The following is a 19,704-nucleotide window of genomic DNA, read 5'->3' on the forward strand; positions in this document are numbered from 1 at the left end:
TGGAAAAGAAAGCCTTTCCAACAAATGGTGCTTAGAAAACTGGATAGTCACATGTAAAAAACTGCAACTTTTTTTCCCCACCCTGAATAAAAACCAGTCAAAAATAGATCAAAGCCTTAACGTAAGATCTGAAACTCCAAAACTGCTATATGAAAGTGTAAGGATGTCACTTGAACACCCAGGCTTAAAGAACTTGGAAGGACACCAATCACTCAGGACTGTAAAAATGACAAATGGGAGGGTGTCTGCCACCTGTATACCTAACAGGATATTAGTATGTACAATCTATAAAGAACTCAGAAAATTAGATGCCCCAAAGCTGATCTATGAATATGCAAATGAATTGAACAAACAGTTCTCAAAAGAAGAAATACAAATAGCCAGTAAGTATATGAAAAATGTCTCCTTAGCCATTAGGAACATGCAAATTGATACTACATTGAGATTCACATCTCGCTCCATAGTCAGAATGGCTATGATGAAGAAAACACAACAAAAAAAAATACTAGGAAGAATGTGGGGGAAGAGGAAGCCTTCTATAATGCTGGTGGGAATATAAAGTAGTGTAACTACTATGGAAATCAGTGGGGCAGTTTCTCAAACAACTGAAAATAGAACTATCATGATCCAGCTTTACCACTCCTGTGTATATAAGCAAGGAATCTAAATCAGCATGCCACAGAGATACTTGCACATCAATGTTTACTGCTGTATTATCCACAAGAACCAAGGTATGGAAGTACCCTCAATGCCCATCAAAAAATGAATGGATAAAGAAAATTGTATAAATGCACAATGATGTTTTATTCTCAGCCATAAGGAGTGTGAAATTACATCATCAGCTAGAAAATGAATGGAATTAGAGATCAACATGTTGAATGCAATAAGCCAGACTTGGAAGGACTAATATGTGTGTATACATATATACAGATGTAGGCCACTGCCAATTTTGGGGTAGGTAGGTATTTCAAGTACATGGATATGATCCTACAAAAACCATAAAACAGAATACTACTCAAAGCTCAGCTGGTAAAGCACTTGCCTAGCACATGCAAGGTCTTAGGTTTGATCACCAGCACTGTAAATAAAATAAAACAAATAAATAAGTAAATAAAAATAAAGGGGATTGGAGATGCAGCTCAGCTGGTATCGTACTTGCCTAGCAGGCCAAGCCCTGCATTTGATCCCTGGTTTTGTATAAACTGGGTATGGCAGCACCCACTTAAAATCCCAGTGCAAAAAACAAAAACAAAAACAAAAACAAAAAAAGGGTGGTGGTGGCGCATGCCTTTAATCCCAGCACTTGGGAGGCAGAGCCAGGCGGATCTCTGTGATTTCGAGGCCAGCCTGGGCTACCAAGTGAGTTCCAGGAAAGGCGCAAAGCTACACAGAGAAACCTTGTGTCAAAAAACCAAAAACAAAAAACAAACAAACAAACAAACAAAAATCCCAGTGCTTGGGAGGTCAAGGATCAGAAGTTCAAGGTCATCTTTAGCTACACAGGAAAGTCAAGGCCAGCCTAGGATAGATATAGATATAGAGAGAGAGAGAGAGACAGAGACAGACAGACAATAGGGTAGATTTTTAAAAACTAGGAAGATCCGGGCTGGAGAGATGGCTCAGAAGTTAAGAGCACTGGCTGTTCTTCCAAAAGGTCCTGAGTTCAATTCCCAGCAACCACATGGTGGCTCACAACCATCTGTAATGAGATCTGGTGCCCTCTTCTGGCCTGCAGGCATACATAAAAATAAATAAATAAATCTTTAAAAAAAATTAGGAAGATCAATTAACTTACACTCATAAATCACTGAAGGAAGACACTAGTGATTCGTTTTGTTTGTTTGTTTGTTTTTAAAAGGGAAGCTCACTCAGCTCCCCAAATGTCATCACTTAAGACCATGTGCAATACAGCCAGAGTGCTGGTGACTGCTGGTGAAGTGCGGACTGGTCTGCTCCCCCTCGCAGAACGTAAGACTGTTTGGGAAGGAGTCCCTGTGAGCAGGGAGTCAATTATGCCGACTGCCTCCTCCGAGTTCTAATTTTGGCCTATGGTGAGTAAGTTTCCTTTTTCTTCTTTGAAAGCAAGGCAACAAAAAGCCATTTTGGTGCTAAATTATATGGCAATTATGTATGCCATGACTTAAAACTATTTTTTATTTGGAATTAAAGGAAATAGAAATGCCACAAACAACTGTAATGCATCAGTAGTCCAAATACCTCATTTTAATTCATAAAAATAATTCATTACAGTGGGAAATGTTCTCTGAAGCTAATAGCAATGCTAAATTCATTCATTAAACCCATATATTTTAAAATGTTAGAATCATATCCTAACTCAGACCCTCAAATAATGATGGCAACATAGAGTACTTCTACATTCTTATTTAATCAAATGTAAATAGCATAAAGAGTCACTAACATGAAAACATTACCAAAGAGTCTTCAATTTCAATTTCCTTTACTATATAAACACTTGGCAAAGCTCAATGAAGTCTGGGTTTCATAGATGCATGTACTACCTCTGTTTTATCTTTGTGACAGTATTAACTGCGGTGGCACCTCAAGAAAAAAGTTGGTAATAAGAACAATGCAAAGTCTCTAGACTCTGAGAAACATGCACTTGTGTGTGTAATAAAATAGAGCTTAAAAGAGCTACTAAAAATTTCAATGAAAGACCAGGAAGATGGCTCAGCAGGTCAAAGCACTTCCTGTGCTGGGGACTGAGCTGGATCCCTGGAACCCAGGTAGCAGGAGAACCAGTCCTGTAAGCTGTAAGCTGTCCTCCGACTTCCACAAGCGCAATGAAAGCCCTGCACTCAAATTCTCCCTGGGACTCACCCGTACAATTACAAATTTTAAATGTTTTTAATATTTCAAGTATGGGCGGGAGAGAAGGTCCAGAGTTAAAAAGCACTTGATGCTCTTGCAGGTCAGAGTTTGGTTCTCATTACCCATGTCGGGCAGCTCACAACTGCCTTTAACAACTGCAACACACACACACACACACACACACACACACACACACACTCGTAATTTAAAAAATAATCTTAAAATGTTTCAAATAAAGTGAGATGTGGTGGTCCACAGCTATGATCCCAACCCCCAGATGGCATCATCTCCTGCATCCTGGTCTACACCAATCACTGAGTCAAATCTACCTGCTCACTCATGTTAGGAGCCTTTGTGCACACTTCTTAGAGCTGGCAGGCAGTTCGGTGGTAGAATATTCCCTAGTGTGGGTTCCATTTCCAGCACCATAAACCACATCAAAAGGAGTTCCTTGATCTCTTTCAAGGACCATCTCAAATGTCATGTCTTCTAGGACTTCCTTTCAAAACCAACTCCGGTAATCAAATGCATTCCAAACCTATCACCACTGAGAAGCTGAGACAGGAGGATTACAAGTTCATAGTCACCCTGGCTACATAAACTGTCTCAAAAAAATTTTTAAGGAGAACGACAGAAGAAAGGAGAGGATCTTCGTCTATGAAAGATAATCAGAAATGCATAATCATAAATAATACATGAGTTTTCTGCTAGGTGGTACAGTATTGGAAACCACAAAGCTCAATAAAACCTTAATTAAATACAACGTAGCAGACTAGACTGACCGTAGGCCAGAAAAAGAACATTAGTGGAAAAGCTGTTAAAATTTAAATACTGTACTACAGTCAACATTTATATAACAAAATTAATTTCTTGGCAATGATAAATGTACCATGGTTATTATTTAGGAAGTCAGCACTAAAGAAAACTAGTAGAAGAGTACACAGGAACTCCTTGTAATTTTTCTGTAAAATTTACTTTTATTCCAAAATAAAAAGCTTATTAAAATGTTTTATTCTAAAATGTTTCTTCATTTACTTATTCTATGTGTATGACTGTTTTGTCTGAATGTATGTCTGTGTACCACCTGTTTGTCTAGTACCAGAGATCAGAAGAGGGCATCAGATGCCCTGGAACTAGAGTTACATCTGTTAGTTATTAGCTGCCATGTGGGTGCTAGGACTCAAACCTGGATCCTCAGGAAGAACAGCCAGTGTTCTTAACCACTGAGCCATCTCTCCAGCCCCACATTATAAACACTTTAAACAGAAGTATTTTGCTCTGTGTGTGTGTGTGTGTGTGTGTGTGTGTGTGTGTTTTGTTTTGTTTTGTTTTGTTTTGAAGATTTATTTATTATGTATCTGCTCTGCCTTCATGTATGCCTGCAGGTCAGAAGAGGGCACCAGATCTCATTACAGATGGTTGTGAGCCACCATGTGGTTGCTGGGAATTGAACTTAACAGCTATCTCTCAACCTCATCATTTTGCTGTTTCTTAATGATTTTTTGGGGGGATGGGGGTGGGGGAAGACAGGGTCTCTATTATGTAGCTCTGGCTGTCCTGGAACTTACTATGCATAGACCAGGCTGGCCTAGAACTTCCAGAGATCTGCCTGCCTCTGTCTCCAGAGTGCTGGGATTGCATGTGTGACCACCCGCGCCTGCCTTTTCTCAGCGATTTTAAAATACTTTTAATCTAATAATTCTAAAGCCAAGGTCATATCATAGTATACTTAGTTTCTTTTTTAAAATAAATATACTAGGGAAGCTGAGGCTTAGTGAGTAAACACCTTTGCCATACAATTCTGATGACCTTAGTTCAGATCCCAGAATCCACATAGAAGCTGGATATGGAAATACACACAACTTACTCCTGGCACTCCTATGGGGAAATGGAAGGTAGAGACAGGAGAATCATGGAAGTCTGCAGGCAAACTAGCCTGGAGTATGTAGCACAATGGCAGAAACAAAAGAGATTGTTTCAAGCATGACAGAAAGCAAAAATTGGCTCCTGAAGCAGTCCTCCACGTGTGTGCCTTAGCACATGTAACCCCACCCCCACGCATCAATATATCACAAAAACAAATCAAATACAGCCCCGTGTAGCACCATCACCGCTCTTGGGATTTAGTGTGATACTAGTTAAGTTTTAAAATCAAATTTGAAAAGGGTAGTTTTTGTTATTTGACCCACTATAAACAGGCTACGCAATCACTAGAGGATGATTAGTTACAAGATGACAGAAATCAAGCAACCTTGCTAAGTTTAAATAGTCCTGATTTAAATGGTCTCTATAATGACCAGTGTCATGTTAACAACAAACTAGATGAACCAAAGATGTGAGCACAGCTTAAACATGCAAATAGACTCACGGCGAGACATTAGGGTCAACAGCAAGAAATGTACATGAGCAAACAGGAAAAATCTCATGGGCCGGAGAGAAGGCTCAGTGGGTAAAGGCACTTGCTGCCAAGCCTGATGACTCAAGTTTCATCTCTAGCCCCCACAGGGTAGAAGGAGAAAACCAACTCCCGCCAAGTTATCTTCAGATTCCCACACGTGTACTGTGGTGTATACACCTATCCACATTCACACTCTTACCCCTCCAAAAAACAATAAACAAATAAATAAATAAGTAAATAAATGGAAAGGGGGGTCAAGAAACTACTTTTCTTTTTCTTTTTGAGACAGGGCTTCTCTATGCAATCCTGGATGGCCAGGAATTCACTATGAAGTAACAAGCTGGCCTTGAACTCAGAGCTCTGCCTGCCTTTGCCTCCCAAGTGTTAGGATGGAACTAAAGCATGCACCACCACTTCTGGCAGAAAATTACTTTTAAGTTAACAAGAATTTTCTGAGATGTAAAATACCAGCATCATTCAAAAAACTTAGGCCAGGTGGTAGTGGTGCACGCCTTTAATCCCAGCACTTGGGAGGCAGAGCCAGGCGGATTTCTGTGAGTTTGAGGACAGCCTGGTCTCCAAAGTGAGTTCCAGGAAAGGTGCAAAGCTACTCAGAGAAACCCTGTCTCGAAAAAAAAAAAAAACAAAAAAACTAACCAAAAAAAAAAAAAAAAACTTATATATGAATATTAAAACTGTCCACTTGAAAATAAGACTTAGTAATAAAAAGAAAATGCCCATAGTGTACAATAGTGATGTATCAATAACATAAGCATAATACTATTTCAGCTAATTCTTAATAATCTTTCTTTCTTAAGATTTTTATTTTATGCTCCTCCTCAAATGTATTTCTACACTCTGAACAATTATTCAGGTATAATCAAATGAGGATTTTCAAGCATCCTCCTCCTTTACTTCGTTCACATCAAATATACTAATTTCTATTACAGCCAAAGAACAGAAGAAAATTCACTTACACAGAGTAATATGTCCAACTAGAACAACTGAACCGTGTCCCTAACAGTGTTATTCAGTTCAAACAGTTTGAATTACAGCAATGATACAGCTGATCACTAATCAGGTAACAGGATAACCTAGATAGATTAAAAAAATAAATAAATAAAGCTTAAAGATAAACACCAACTTGCTAGAGCCTACATAAGAGCTATATTAAAATGAAGACAACACAGAAAAATCAAATACTGAAATAACTTATTTTCCCTGTGTTCTGCTGAACATTTACACCGTGGGAAATTTATGATGCATGTCTTTAGTTTTTCACTGTCTTCCTAAGCAGGTCTGGGATGTTAAACTAATTTCAACCACTGAATAAGAAAAATGACACAAAAACAGTCCTCTTTGTAACTTGTTAAATTATATGATTTTCACAATCAAGGGACTCCCTAAGACCCAACTCAAATGCCTCACTGGTTCAGAGAAGGGAAAAAAAGCCTAGAGATTAGACTCACCCTCGAAATGTTCAGGCTCTATGCCCATATTATATGGTGTCTCCACTGCTGAATTGAGTTACCAGTTCTAAGAGGTTCACAAACACTGGTGTACTAAATTCTGCTGGCTAGAAAACACATTTTAAAACGAATAATCGGGACAAATAGTGTCCATGGCTCTGCATCCTTCATAGTACAGACCCCATGTTAAGTTGGTCTTTACTATGCTAACTCCTGAGAATTTAAAGCATCTCTCTCCTCACTTCCCCTGAAGCTTCACCTGAGGAAAAAAACTAAGCCCAACCTAACACCTTAAGAAAAGGACAGTTTGGATCCTCCACCCCCACCCCCACCCCAGTACTCTTTCTTAAAAGCAGTAGACAGAAACATTAGCTAGAGAGAAACCAGAAGTAATGAAGCACGGTCCCTGAAAAAAACAAGAAACAAAACCAAAACAAAACACACTGCTTGTCTGTGTGTTTAACTGTTGAATTTAAATTAAAGATAATTAAATCCAGGTGACACTAACTATTCTGAGTTAGATGTGTCACTAACAGGACATCCTACCTCGTGGTGAATAAACCCATCTGCCAGCTACACGAAAGGATAACTTAACACTGAGAGTGCTCAAGAGAAGAGAGAGGAAGCGACGTGCTCCTGGGTTCTGCAGTGTTTCCACCTCATTCTACTCTGTCCAAATCAGATTTAATGAACATCTACTAGACACAGGCACTGTCACTCATTAGTCACTACTTCTCTAGCCATAGCTTTTCACTAGAGAACTTGACCTACTTTGACACTTGAAAAGATCAGCCTTGTAAACTCGAGATACTCCATCAACTCTATCACACACCCACCACCAACTCTGGTGGGTACCTGCACGGTTGGACCAATCTGATACTTTCCCAGGAATCTGGGTTAGGGATCCTGGAAGTCTGTGCTAGATACCAAGACTTAACCAGAAAAGGTGCAGGTAAGTCAAAGTTGTAGGCTGGTGTGTGGTGGAGGACGAGGAGTGTTAGAGGAAGCAGAGAAAGATGACAGGAAGAAGTGACTTAGCTAGAAAGCAGTGAGAGCGGGCATTCTGCTCTAGAAGTGAGGAGGGTACTGCAATTCTTGAGCATGCAACCTGCTTGTATTTCATCTCCCACCTATCCTTGAATGCTGTCTATGAAGCTGCCTAGTTACTTATGTCTTTTCTATAAACCCCTCCTTTACTTGTACTAGGGTGACTGTTTCCTGTTCCTCACAGACCTGTAGATTGTATTAGGTCCTGCAACAAAAGATATAGAGAAATTCCTAGTCCTCCTGCCTCAAGGACCAATAGAAGCAAGCTCTGTGTGTGTGTGTGTGTGTGTGTGTGTGTGTGTGTGTGTGTGTGTTCATTAAGGATGACATCAAAACAGCACAAGGTTTCCAAAAGACAGGGACAGAGCATGTCGACTTCACAATGTCAGTGAGAGCAGAGCTGCTTTCACTAATCTCTGAAACAGATCTCTCCATCAAGAACCATTCTCAGCAGAAACAACAGCCCCCAAACTAAAAGACTGTTTTATAAGTGTAATCGACTGAAATTGTTTTGAAAAGCATAGTCACAGCCTCAATTCAGAAGTCACATGCCCTGTAAATCTCCTAAGTACTGAACACCTACTCCACATTTATCACTGTCTGCAACAGTGCAGCCAGAGAAAATCGTGACAGGATACAGAAAGGTGCTGTATTTCCATGCTGCCAAAGTGATGAGACGCCCACACAAAGACACCAACAGGGGCTGGAGAGACAGCTCAGTGGTTAAGAGCACCTGCTGCTCTTGCAGAGGACTCAGCACCCACACAGTGGCCACAGCCATCCTTAACTCCAATTCCAGGGAATATAAAACCCTCTTCTGACTTCTGTGGGCATGAGGCTCACATGCGGAGCACCTACCTACATGCATGCAAAACACTCAAACACAGAAAAAGTTAATCTAAACATTTTTGTTGTTTTGTTTTTTCCAGATAGGGTTTCTCTTTGTAGCCCTGGCTATCCTGAAACTAGCTCTGTAGGTCAGACTAACCTCGAACTCACAGAGGTCCACCAGCCTCTGCCTCCTGAGTGCTGGGATTAAAGGTATGTGCCACCACTGCCCGGCTTCTAAAAAATTTTTTTTAAAGACACAAAGATAAGATTATTAAAAAGAATCTTTTTTTTCAATGCTTATCCCTACTTTTTATTCATTTCTTTTTGTTTTCCTCCAGGTGTGATAAATCCTCACTAGAAATTTAGCTTCTACAAACCTTACCATAAATGGGTTGCAAAAATCATGACTACCACCCTACAGAGGAATCAAAGGAGAATCTTATTTTCAATAACCACATTCCATCAGTAATTTGCAAACTAAATATGAATAACCAATTGTGTAATATAAAATTTAAATACAGTATTCCAATTCTCTGAATGCAACTTAGGTTTGCCATAAATTATTATCAGCACAAGATTAGGAATTGAAGATCTTTGCATACTAACATGAGGACTGTCAGTGTCTGTCTGAAACACCCCTCAAAAATAGAAACTAAAATGATAGCTCTCACAAGCACTATAACAGAGGTTGCTATTTACTGATTCTTATCTTCTGACACTAAGTATTCTACGTACATTATGTCATTTCATATTATGAAACAGGAAGAATCAGCCCTACTTACATATGGGAACATAATTCACATGGTTAAGTGATTTGTTCTGAGTTTCAAAACCAGCAGATGGAGGTGAGAACTTAATTTGGTTTTGCTGGAATCCAAAAGCAGTGTCTTTACTCATTACACTAGCACCTCCCAACACTTGAGACATCATGACATATACTGGAGGCTTTGGTAGAAGAGATCTTCCTTTACATTACAAGATTATGCCATGAAAATGAAATGTAAAGTATTACAGGTTATTAAATAATGAACTAGTATAAACTTTGCAAATAATTTTTCTCTTCAAATTATCAAACTGAAGAAGTTTACAGAAAGAGTCACACCAAAATCAGTCTAAACACTATTTCAGCTGCTGTCAATTTAGAAGCTGTAAAATGCTTTCAGAGCTAGGTGTGGTGTGACATACTTACAATCCTGTACGGAGAATCACGGGCTAATCTGGGCTACACACACAATATAAGCACCGTCTCAAAACAAGACTTAAAATCTGAACATACAATTCCAAGTAGCACACCTACACACCACCCTATACACACTGGTTGGGGATATCTATACAACTCAGTAGCAAACTCTGGTTAAACAGCAGTGTGGCATAACAAGATCTTCCCAATAGCATCCACAGGAAATTCAAGCCAAAGGAGGAACTGCAATACTGAAGTCTTCCTTAGTTAGTAATGAAGCCTATACTAACTTATTAATTCAAACTTCTATAGTACTTTTAATCTATAACACTGACTTTTAACATTATAAACAGTTAATATTCTCTGGATATGTTTGGATTTATATTACCATATTTAATCCTGCCAGCAATTCTCTCCAGTAGGATCTCTACTTTCCATACTTTAAAAGTAAAGAGATTGAGGCAAATGGAAATTACTTTCCTAAGGTTACAGCTTGTAACATGAATTAGAATTTGAAGCATTCTGACTTCAAATTCCATGCTGCAAACACTACACATAATTATGGTCACATAAGAAAGAAAATATTCAAACCAGGAAAGACAAGAGAAGTAGATTTCAATTTAAACTGAACTGAATAGTCTCACAGTGTTGAAGTAAAAATGGCTTACATATACCAAAGGAAAACTTTCTGTAGCCCAAAAAATGGGGGGTGGGGGAGAGAGATAACTGGAATACCATATAGGTGATTTTTATACACAATACAGGCAAATTTTACTTAGAGAAATATCATGAAAGATCTTTTTTTAGGTTTTTAGATTTGTCAATTTTATGTCTAAGTATTTAATCTGCATGTATGTAATTTGTACCATGTACATGCCTATAGACAGTTGTGAGCTGCCATGTGGGTACTGAGACCTAATCCGGGTCCTCGGTAAGAACAGCAAGTGTTCTTAACTGTTGAGCCATCTCTCCAGCCCCATGAAAGATCATTTTAACCTCACATATGCATTATGACACAAGTCAGGTTAAGACCAGATGCTTCTCAGCCTACTTCAACTTACTGGTTTAATTTGCTCAAGATACTGCTGTTAAAAAAAAAAAAAAAAAAAAAAAAAAAAAATCCTGAAAGAAAAATAAATTTCATGATGTGGTACACGTCTTAGCTACAGGATCTCATGAATGTCGAGACCAAGATTCTGTCTCAAAATAAAACATGCTAAATAAATAAATAAAAAGCTGACTGTTACTTAAACTTTTCAAATCCTCTAAGCTATGGTGTGTTTAATAATTTTAATTAAAGGCCCTGAATAAAGATTTTTACAGATGCTTGGATAGTTCTGCTTGCCCAAGTTTTTCAATGGTCAATAGAAACCAAATCACAGGATTAGGGATTTGGCTCAGTGGTAGAGCAAGGCAAGCGCAAGGCTTTGGGTTCGTTCTTCAGCGCCCCCCACCTCCAAAGAAACAAAGTCACAGAAGATCTTTAAGATCAATACAGAAAATGCTAACATCGAGGGCTGAAGAGATGGTTGAGTGGTTAAGACCGTTGACTGTTCTTCCAAAGAACCGGAGTTCAAGTCCAAGCACCCACATGGCAGCTGACAACTGTCTGTAACTCCAGTTCCGGAGGATGACACCCTCATACTGACATACACGCAGGCCAAACATCAATGCATATGAGATAAAAATAAGTAAATCATTTTTTAAAAAGGGAAAAATGCTAATGTCACTGGTACAGTGATACAAGCTGTAATCCCAGCACTGGGGAAGTTGATGCAGGAGGATGGAGAACTGGAGACCCACCAAGGCTACGTAGTAATATTGTCACAAAACACAAAAATTAAGGCAAGGGAGAAAGCTAGCAAGGGTGGTGTTTTATATCACACTTCTGAAAGGTCCCCGTGAACCAACGTTCACCATGAGCTTGAGGGAGCTGGCCGGTTAACAGTAAATACTTAGGTATCTGTTACATAGACACTGGCCGTCTAGAGCTATGATTTGACTTCCTATCTTCTGAAGCTCAAGTTCCATTGCTTACCCTTTTCTTTATAGCCGGGCTGTCACTTAGAGCTTCCACAACATAGAAACAAGCACCCAGCACATCTTAAAGCACCAAGGAAGTCTGAGATTATGGTGGTTGTGTCTGTCCTCTGGCGCTTCACAAAGTGAAATCAGTACTCTACTGTGACTCCTCAGAACTCAATTTATCTAAAAGTTCTGCTGCTGACTGAACCTGTGACTTGTACACAGTCTCATCTAACAGATTCCTCAAAAATATGAATAATGAATGTGGCTGGATTTATTGGTAAGCTAATACCAGAGAATTTTATGTGATTTATTGGGCCTATCAAAGTTTACAACTAAATTATCCTAACTAAAACATGTCTGGTTATATATAAAAACCACTTGAGTATAAAGCAGCATGCTGTAGTCTGGAATCTAATATTTTTATTTTTAAAAACCCCAATAAAAAACAACTCCCCTCAATTTACCACAATTTTTATAGTAAATATGCCCCCATCCCATACATTATCCTATTCTAATTCCCAACGCACATCATTCCTAGAACGTCCCCACTGTAATCTACTGCCCATTAGTCCTCTTATCACAAACCTCAAGACTGCATCCTTTCAATTTTTTCAGCTTACACCATTCCTATCCCTTTAATAAAAACAGGAGTTACAAAACCTCATGAGGAAAAAAAAAAAAAAAAAAGATAGGAAAAGTTGAAAAAGTACAGCCGGCCTCTGCACCCAAGTTCTTTTCGTTTATACCTAAGAACTTCTCACTTACTTCACCCGCCTCCCCCTTGACGTGCCCGGACCATCCACCTAACAGGACAAAAAAATACGTGCGCTCTTTTACAAACAGCAGGTTCTTTATGTGACCCCTCTGTCCCAGCTTCTCCAATCACACAATCCTTCCGGCTTTATCCTGCCATCAAGTACCAAACTCACACAAACCCCGGACAGGCCCACCTGACACCATACACTATCCTCCTCAACTCGTTCCAACCCGATGTGAAATCTTCCCTAATATCGGTCCCTCCCTTTACGGGCCTTTCCCGGATTCTCAACACAGCCTCCAACTCCCAAACTCTGCTAAGCACCATCCCAGTCCGGTTACACCCTCTCCAACCTGAAATCCCCACGCCTTCCGGGGCCTCAATCACCGAGCCCAGACCCCGCCCCGCGCCGGGCATCCCCCTTCCCGGTCCCTCTGGGGTCCTTGCCGCCGGCCTAGCCAGACCCCCACCGGCTCAGCCTGCTCCCGGGGCCCGGCTCTCGCTCGGGAATCTAGCACTCCAGCTCCGCCCCCAGCCCCTCACCGAGAAGCAGCAGCTTCACTTCTTTGGCCGCTTTCTCCCCGTCCTCCCGCAAGTTGCGGTCAATCATCTTGCTCCGTTCCACCGCCGCCTTGTCCTCGGCGCTCAACGTGCAGCCCATGGCGGCGGCGGGAGAGGGGGACCGGGCCCGGGCTCACTCACACACCGCGGGAACCACGACTACGCCGGCTGAGACGCGTCTTCGGCTGGGCGGTGGCCTTCTCCGTCAGCTCCCCGAGCGCCCGGAAGAACCGGATATCTGCTGTTTACGACACTTCCGGCGACGCCCAGCGGCCGTTACCACTTAGAGCGCTGTGGCGGTGGGAAGCGAAAGGGGTGCGGACAGCGGAAGTCTCCGAGACTGGCTGTTCCCGTGGAGTGGTGGAGATCCGTCGCTCCGCACCTCCCAGCCTTAATAGTCGTTTACTTCTTGGGCTCTTGGGCTTAGATAAGTGTAGAAAAGAGGGACTTCCAGCTCGCGGTGTCCTCTTGAGGTCGCCCAGAAGGTTTGGTGGTGAGGACCGGATTCCTAAATAAGAGCGTACAGCCCTCTGGAAATGTAACCTGGGAAAAGTCTCCCTGGCCAGAAAAACCCTTTCGATCTGTGATTGCAGAGCCCGAATTTCTGCCCAAAGCCGAGTGGTGGATACTTTAGCCAAAGTTGTCCCGGTCTGATCTTTGAAATGGGACACACTGCCCAGCCTGGGTTCCATCAGTGCCTGAACCTACACCCATGATGCCTAGGAGTAGGCTTCCTCCTGCTCTTAAGTAGATCTTAGTCCTTCTGCTACAACGCATGAATTTCTGTGAGCTGTACATTTGCCTGGCACTCCTATGTTGGCAAAGGATCACTCGACTTCTGGCAAATAATAGAACATGGAAAACATGTAATTCACTCAACATTTCCAGGCTTCCCTTTCTCCAATATAAACCAAGGGCTCTACTTAGTCCCATGCCCAGAAGCAAACCAGTGCATCCTTCTTTAACGAGAGTTCCTATATGATGACCACAGAAAAAGGGAAGTTTAGTAAAAGTTGTCTCTCTAGTATAGCCTGAAGATTTGTAAATAAATCATAACCTTGTAAAGGTAATCCTAAAATATCTTTGCTGCCAAATAGTCCCACAGTGACTCTCACCACTTTTAGGAAAGGACACATTTTTTGCAGCCATTGAAGCCTTTCCCTGGAATTTAAAATGTATTTCTCTAGTAGAAGCTAAACTTTAAGTACAAATCCCCAACAGAAAGGTCTATACAGTGAAAATTAATTAGAACCATTTAATTAGGAGATTAACCTCATCCACTTCACCATAATGCTTATCAATCCAAGTCTGGAAACTCTCCCAATCATTTCCAAATGACCATCAGAAAGAAAGAGGCTGCTTTTCCCCTATGCCCACTTGGGGCGGAGGGCAGAAGGAAAGGGGAAACACAGCAGTTATTGAATACCGATTTGCCAGGTATGACTAGGCGCTGCCATGTCTCATCGCTTAATCCTCACAACAACCCTGTGAGGTAGGTAATATTGATCCCCATTGTCACAGATGAGGAAATAGGCTCAGAGAAATTAAGCAGCTTTCCCGCATCCACACAGTAAGTACATTTACCTGATTTTAACTTTATCTACCAGGCCTCTAGAAGGTATTGCTTGGGGACACCTGACAACAGAAAGTCTAAGGTTTTGGGTTTTGTTTTTGTTTTAATCTAGGATGGCCATCACCTCAATACCAACCAGGATGTAGGCAACAGTAACTGACAGGATGATGGTCTCATCCTGTTGCTCCAGGAACACCTTTCAAGAGCTAAGGATTGTATATTGGACTTTACCAATACATCTTGGTGACTGGAAAATTCCTGGAAAGTAGTTATAGCAAAAGTTGTGGAGAAAGTTATCTGCATAATAAAAAGGAAAGTTTTATTTCCTTTATTATCTGTTCCATACAGCCAGTGGGGGGGAAAGGCAAGCAAATAATTATATGCCTAACTTACTAGTTAATGGCAGCAAGATCTCAGTGTCAGGTTATTTCAGTATGAATTAGAACTATCATTGCACTTAAATCTTCCTTTTATGTGAAGGATTGGAAAGCAAAGTAAAAAAAAAAAAAAAAAAAAAAAAGTTAACAAAATGGCTGCCAAGCAATGTTCAACACACACACACACACACACACACACACACACACACACACACCACACACACATACACACGCCCATTCAGGCCTTTCCTATTTCTACTGGGCTCACACTGCCATCTTCTGGCAGTTTCTGGGTCTACTAGCTGATTGGTGGATTAATAGTATATGAAAATTTTCCCTTAGGATACAATAGGAAGGAGATTTCTCAGCATAAGTTTATTTCAGGAAAGAGGGGGAAATGGTTTTCAGGATGAAAGGACTCTCCTTGCTGTGTATACCTTCTAAGGGGTTTCCTCAGTGTAATAGGCACTAGACTAGAAGAATACACAAAAGATAGGAAGACAGAAACCTGGAAATTTACCTAATCCAAAAGGGGAAAAAGCTGTTGGCCATGTTTTATTTAGCAGGTTATTTTCTTCACTAGAGAGTTTTGTTTACACCCCCACACTTGTCACAATCCGCAAGGAGGCTTTATGCATCACTTCAGTGAACTCTCAGGAGATAGAACCATGGATCTAGTCTCCATACTGTATTACTTAATCAGCCCTACATGCTCTACAAAAATACAAATATCTGATCAAGTTAGACTATGAGCTCCTTGAAGGCAGAGACCACACATCATCTGTATGTGTCCCAGAAAGTGTTGGCATTCAACTATTTATGCATTGAATAGAACTGAAGGAATCAGTGTTAATATCAATATAACTTTTATCATAAAATGTATTAGTTGTCCAAAGGGGAAACTACTCCACCCCAATACACTTCCCCCCTGTGTTGTTCAATGAACCAGAAATTTGTTCAGGTATAGATCACATCACCCCCGGTTCTGCCTTGACGCTTTGGTAGTCAACTCAGTGGAATGGACAGGAGGTCCCAGATAGGTAACCTGTCCAGCTTGTAATGAATCCCTCTCCATTGAAAATACCATTGCTGATACTAACCAATATGGTTGCAATAGTCTTAATCAATAAACACCAAAGCCCAACTCTCTGCCCTCTCTCCAACCTAGAGCTACAGGTATTAAGTCTTTATCACAGAAGCTGATTTTGAGAGCAATGAACGAGAACAGGGAGGCATTTCACGGACTATGGAAGCCCCACCCTTCCCCTTGCCCGACCTTAGTCTCCTTCCTGTACCCGATTGTCCAGGGGGCTGGAAGTGGGTCACTGCCATGAGGAGAGAGATCGGGGAGGCCAGTCCTGGAAAGAAAAGATTGGCAGTATTATTGATCAGAGTAACTTACCTGGCCTTTCTGTATCCAGCCATGTTACCAATTCAAAGGCTAACCCCCACCCTCAGCTCTCTGACCCCCACTTATTCTGTTAGTTACTCAAGAGACAGGGAGGAAAGGGGCAGCCTGTCTCATGTTTGTCTCTGCTGAGATCTCCGCACTTGACCTCCTACATGCAGAGGAGAGAGAGCTGCAGAGTGTTCCTGTCTTCTCCTCCACTACCCTTCCTGCAGTTTTTCCTTGCTGCTGGCCCAATCCCAGGAAGACTTCACCCCACTGGTCTACTCACTTTAAGAGAAATCGTAGACATTAACTTTTAAAAAGGAATCTATGAACTCATGGTAACACTTGGCTACAGTTTTGTCCTTTTTTTTTTTTTTTAACCTAGTAAGCAAATGAGAAGATGTGGGCTATTTCCTTACCTTGTTTCAATGTAAATGTTACCCTGGACTATTACACCAGAAAGAAGTAAACCTCAGTGGTCCCCAGAATAGCCCTGCTCCTGGCCTGCTGCCCCATGCCTACCCTGAGGGAGTTTCCCTGTTTCCTGAGGCATGAAAAGTTCACTGGTAGAAAGGCTCCGCCTCACCTTTGTGACCCTTTTCTCTCATCGTGGCCTCACCATACCCAGGTTCCCTCCCCCAATAGTCAAAGATCATAGCCAAGTCCAAGGCTTTTGCCACATGTCCATCCTGTTGACTCCGGTCCTGACCCAGGAAACACCAAGCAAAAGCTAAGTCCAGAGACCCCAGCCCAAACCCCAGCAGCTGGAAAAGACAGTCTTTAAGATCATAAACCAGCCCCAAGCTTTATCTCCCTCCAAGTGTCCATCATGACTCCCCCTTCTGTGAGGCGGCAGGACGGAGGTAGCTGTCGGACATGATGATGTCGCTGGTGAGTTGCTGCTCCAGGAACTCCGAGGTCTCCTCAGCAATCTGGCCTGGGATTCGAAAGTCAACAGCAGGTGGTGGCTCCTGCTTGGGGCTGGGTAGGGGCCTGGACACCCAGTTCTCAGAAGTCCCCTGGAGGAACTGCAGGAAATTCTCCTCAATGGAGCCCTCCCGGCTAGGCAGCCTCAGCTCCTCCTCTGGAGCTGCCTTGAAGAAGCAGACGAACTGTTTGCTCAGCTCGCCCCGGATCTGCCGGTTGAGACATCCATAGAAAAAAGGATTGGACGTGAAGCAGAAGTAACCAATCCAGGTCACCACGTTCTCCACCTGTCCCGTGGAAATGGGCTGAGCGCTCAGGGCAACGTAGAGATGGAAAGAGAAGTAGGGTAACCAACAGAGCAGGAACTGTCCCCCTACAGCCAGGAGGACCACTGCTGCCTTCCCACCCCCAAACGTCCGATGTGGAGTAGTCTGGTGAGCCCCGGAGCTGGTGACCATAGTGGACCGGCTGCTGAGAGACTCGGAGCGCTGCCGGGGGGTCTCCATCCACGTGGGCAGTGGCCCGTGTTGCATGGCAGCCACACGAGCCACTCGGAACATGCTGCAATAGACCACGAAGATCAGGATCAAGGGCAGCAAGAAGTAAAGGACGGCAAAGACCACCACGAAAAGCTGGCAGTAGGCACTATGGCTCCATTGGAGAGAACAGCCTGGGTTGACACTGGGAGCTCCTTCCTCCCAGGAGACCCTCCCCAGCACCGGCACAGAAGCCATGGCCAGGGCCTTTATCCACACGCCCACCAGCACGGAGGCCACCAGGCCCAGGGTCATGCGTACCTCGTAGCGCATGGGGTGGACCACATAATAGTAGCGTTCCACGTTAATGGCAGACACCGAAAGGATGGCCAGGCTAACAAAGCAAACGCTCAGGAACAAGTAGAGGCGGCAGGCCACCTCCCCAAAGAGCGCGTGGTCAAAGAGGGCGGAGCTGGACAGCATGGCCAAGGGCATGAGGGTCAGAGCAGCCAGCAGGTCCACCAGACAGAGATGGAAGACAAAAACAAATTTTCGGAGGGCAGGTGTTTTGGCAATCACAGCCATCACCGCAGCATTGCCGGCCACAGCAGTAAGGTCCAACAGGAGCATGAAGAAGAGGGCCACAGATTCTGAAGCCACGTCCTGAAGTCCCAACTCTGGGACCCCGCTGGCAGTAGAGGGACCTGGGGTTTGAAGGGCTCTTCCCAAAGTAGACAAGTTTCCTGATGACTGGGGAACGGGTGAGGACTCCATGGGGCCGAAAGAGGACACCCAGGGCACTTCCTGTTACAGGCCCATCCCCCATCCTACTCCACAGCCCTGGGATGTAAAGCCCAGGCCTAGGCTTCCCGATTTCGTTGGGGGCCTTCCACAGGAGCCTGTAGGCAGGCCCTTATCACCAGCCTTCCAAGCTGGGCTCCTCTGTGGTAGTGCCGGGCCAGGCAGCTCTGAACTCAGGAGCTCATGTCCAGTTTCTGTCGGGAGGTAGCCCCAGAGTCAGCCCTGGTGATGCCGACAGGCAAGGGACTGATCCTCACATACTTGCTGTATGCCACCTTCCAAGTGGTCTCTGGCACCTCTGTTCCCACTCCTTTTCTAGTTCTCCATGCTTTTCTTCCCTTTTGAGGGCAATTCTAAATCCTTTGTCTCCCTTCTCCAGGGTCCTGCTGAGCTCTAGGACAGTGCCCTGGCTTTAGGGTAGCTTGTGTGAATTTTCTGATTTTTCATCAGAATGGGGAGTAGGAGAATAAGATTCAGCTTCTAGTTCCAGGTCTGGGCATTACTCACTCTGCAACTCTTCTGGACTCCAGTTTTCCTCATGAAGGCATCTGTTAAAGGAAGGAATAACACCTATTTCATAACTGTTCACTGGGTCTGGTTTGGTTGCTTAATAGCAACACTAATCACATGGAATAATGTTTACATGGTGCTCTGCCCATGCCAGGCCCTGTCCTATGCACTCCCTGCTCATCAACTCATTTTCATCCTCACACAATCCTCTGAGAGAGAATGATCTCCACAGATAGACCCGCAGCCTAGAGAACCCAAAGCCACACAACACAGGAGAGACAAGTTAAGGCAGTCTGGCTCCAGGGACAGTTCTTTTGCCTACTCTGCTTTTCTTTGCAGGAAAGTAGCCTCCACAGGGACTAGAATCTAGGTGTTCAGTACATCATTGTTGAAGGTGAACAGACCCTCATGTCCCTCGTCACTCAAAGGCTATCACCTATAAGGGACAACGGTGCTGTCGTCAAAGAGCTGCCGGTCTGGGAATAATGAGAAGGCTGCAGTGAAGGCAGAGTGCCCAGGTGCAAGGTACGCCAGCTCATCTGCTCCT

General features: G+C 42.9%; 2 protein-coding genes across 3 annotated transcripts in view; both read right to left on the reverse strand.

Annotated features, from left to right (window-relative positions):
- Gnai3 (G protein subunit alpha i3) overlaps nucleotides 1–13,350 on the reverse strand; it is a 39,461-nt gene extending 26,111 nt beyond the window's left edge. The window contains exon 1 of the mRNA XM_036190085.1: nucleotides 13,083–13,350. Coding sequence (XP_036045978.1) covers nucleotides 13,083–13,200 — 118 coding nt within the window. The 5' untranslated portion in view covers nucleotides 13,201–13,350. The remainder of the gene's footprint in view (nucleotides 1–13,082) is intronic.
- Nucleotides 13,351–16,346: 2,996 nt separating this feature from the next.
- Gpr61 (G protein-coupled receptor 61) lies at nucleotides 16,347–19,161 on the reverse strand. Of its 2 annotated transcripts, XR_004945205.1 has the most exons (2): nucleotides 17,030–19,161; nucleotides 16,347–16,408 (listed from the first exon to the last, which is right to left on the reverse strand). XR_004945205.1 is itself a non-coding variant. In XM_036190084.1 (1 exon), the coding sequence occupies exon 1, from the start codon at nucleotides 18,618–18,620 to the stop codon at nucleotides 17,271–17,273; it is 1,350 nt and encodes a 449-aa protein (XP_036045977.1). In that variant the 5' UTR covers nucleotides 18,621–19,161; the 3' UTR covers nucleotides 16,807–17,270. The 2 variants fall into 2 exon arrangements, 1 of the variants encoding a protein (XP_036045977.1); XM_036190084.1 differs by lacking the exon at nucleotides 16,347–16,408 and having other exon boundaries at nucleotides 16,807–19,161.
- Nucleotides 19,162–19,704: the final 543 nt, after the last annotated feature.

This window comes from Onychomys torridus, chromosome 6 (assembly GCF_903995425.1).
Source record: "Onychomys torridus chromosome 6, mOncTor1.1, whole genome shotgun sequence".
In the NCBI taxonomy this organism is placed as follows: domain Eukaryota; kingdom Metazoa; phylum Chordata; class Mammalia; order Rodentia; family Cricetidae; genus Onychomys; species Onychomys torridus.

Bases quoted from the DNA above. Each gene is read 5' to 3' on its own strand.
- Gpr61 (XM_036190084.1), bottom strand. From the start codon at position 18,620: ATGGAGTCCTCACCCGTTCCCCAGTCATCAGGAAACTTGTCTACTTTG.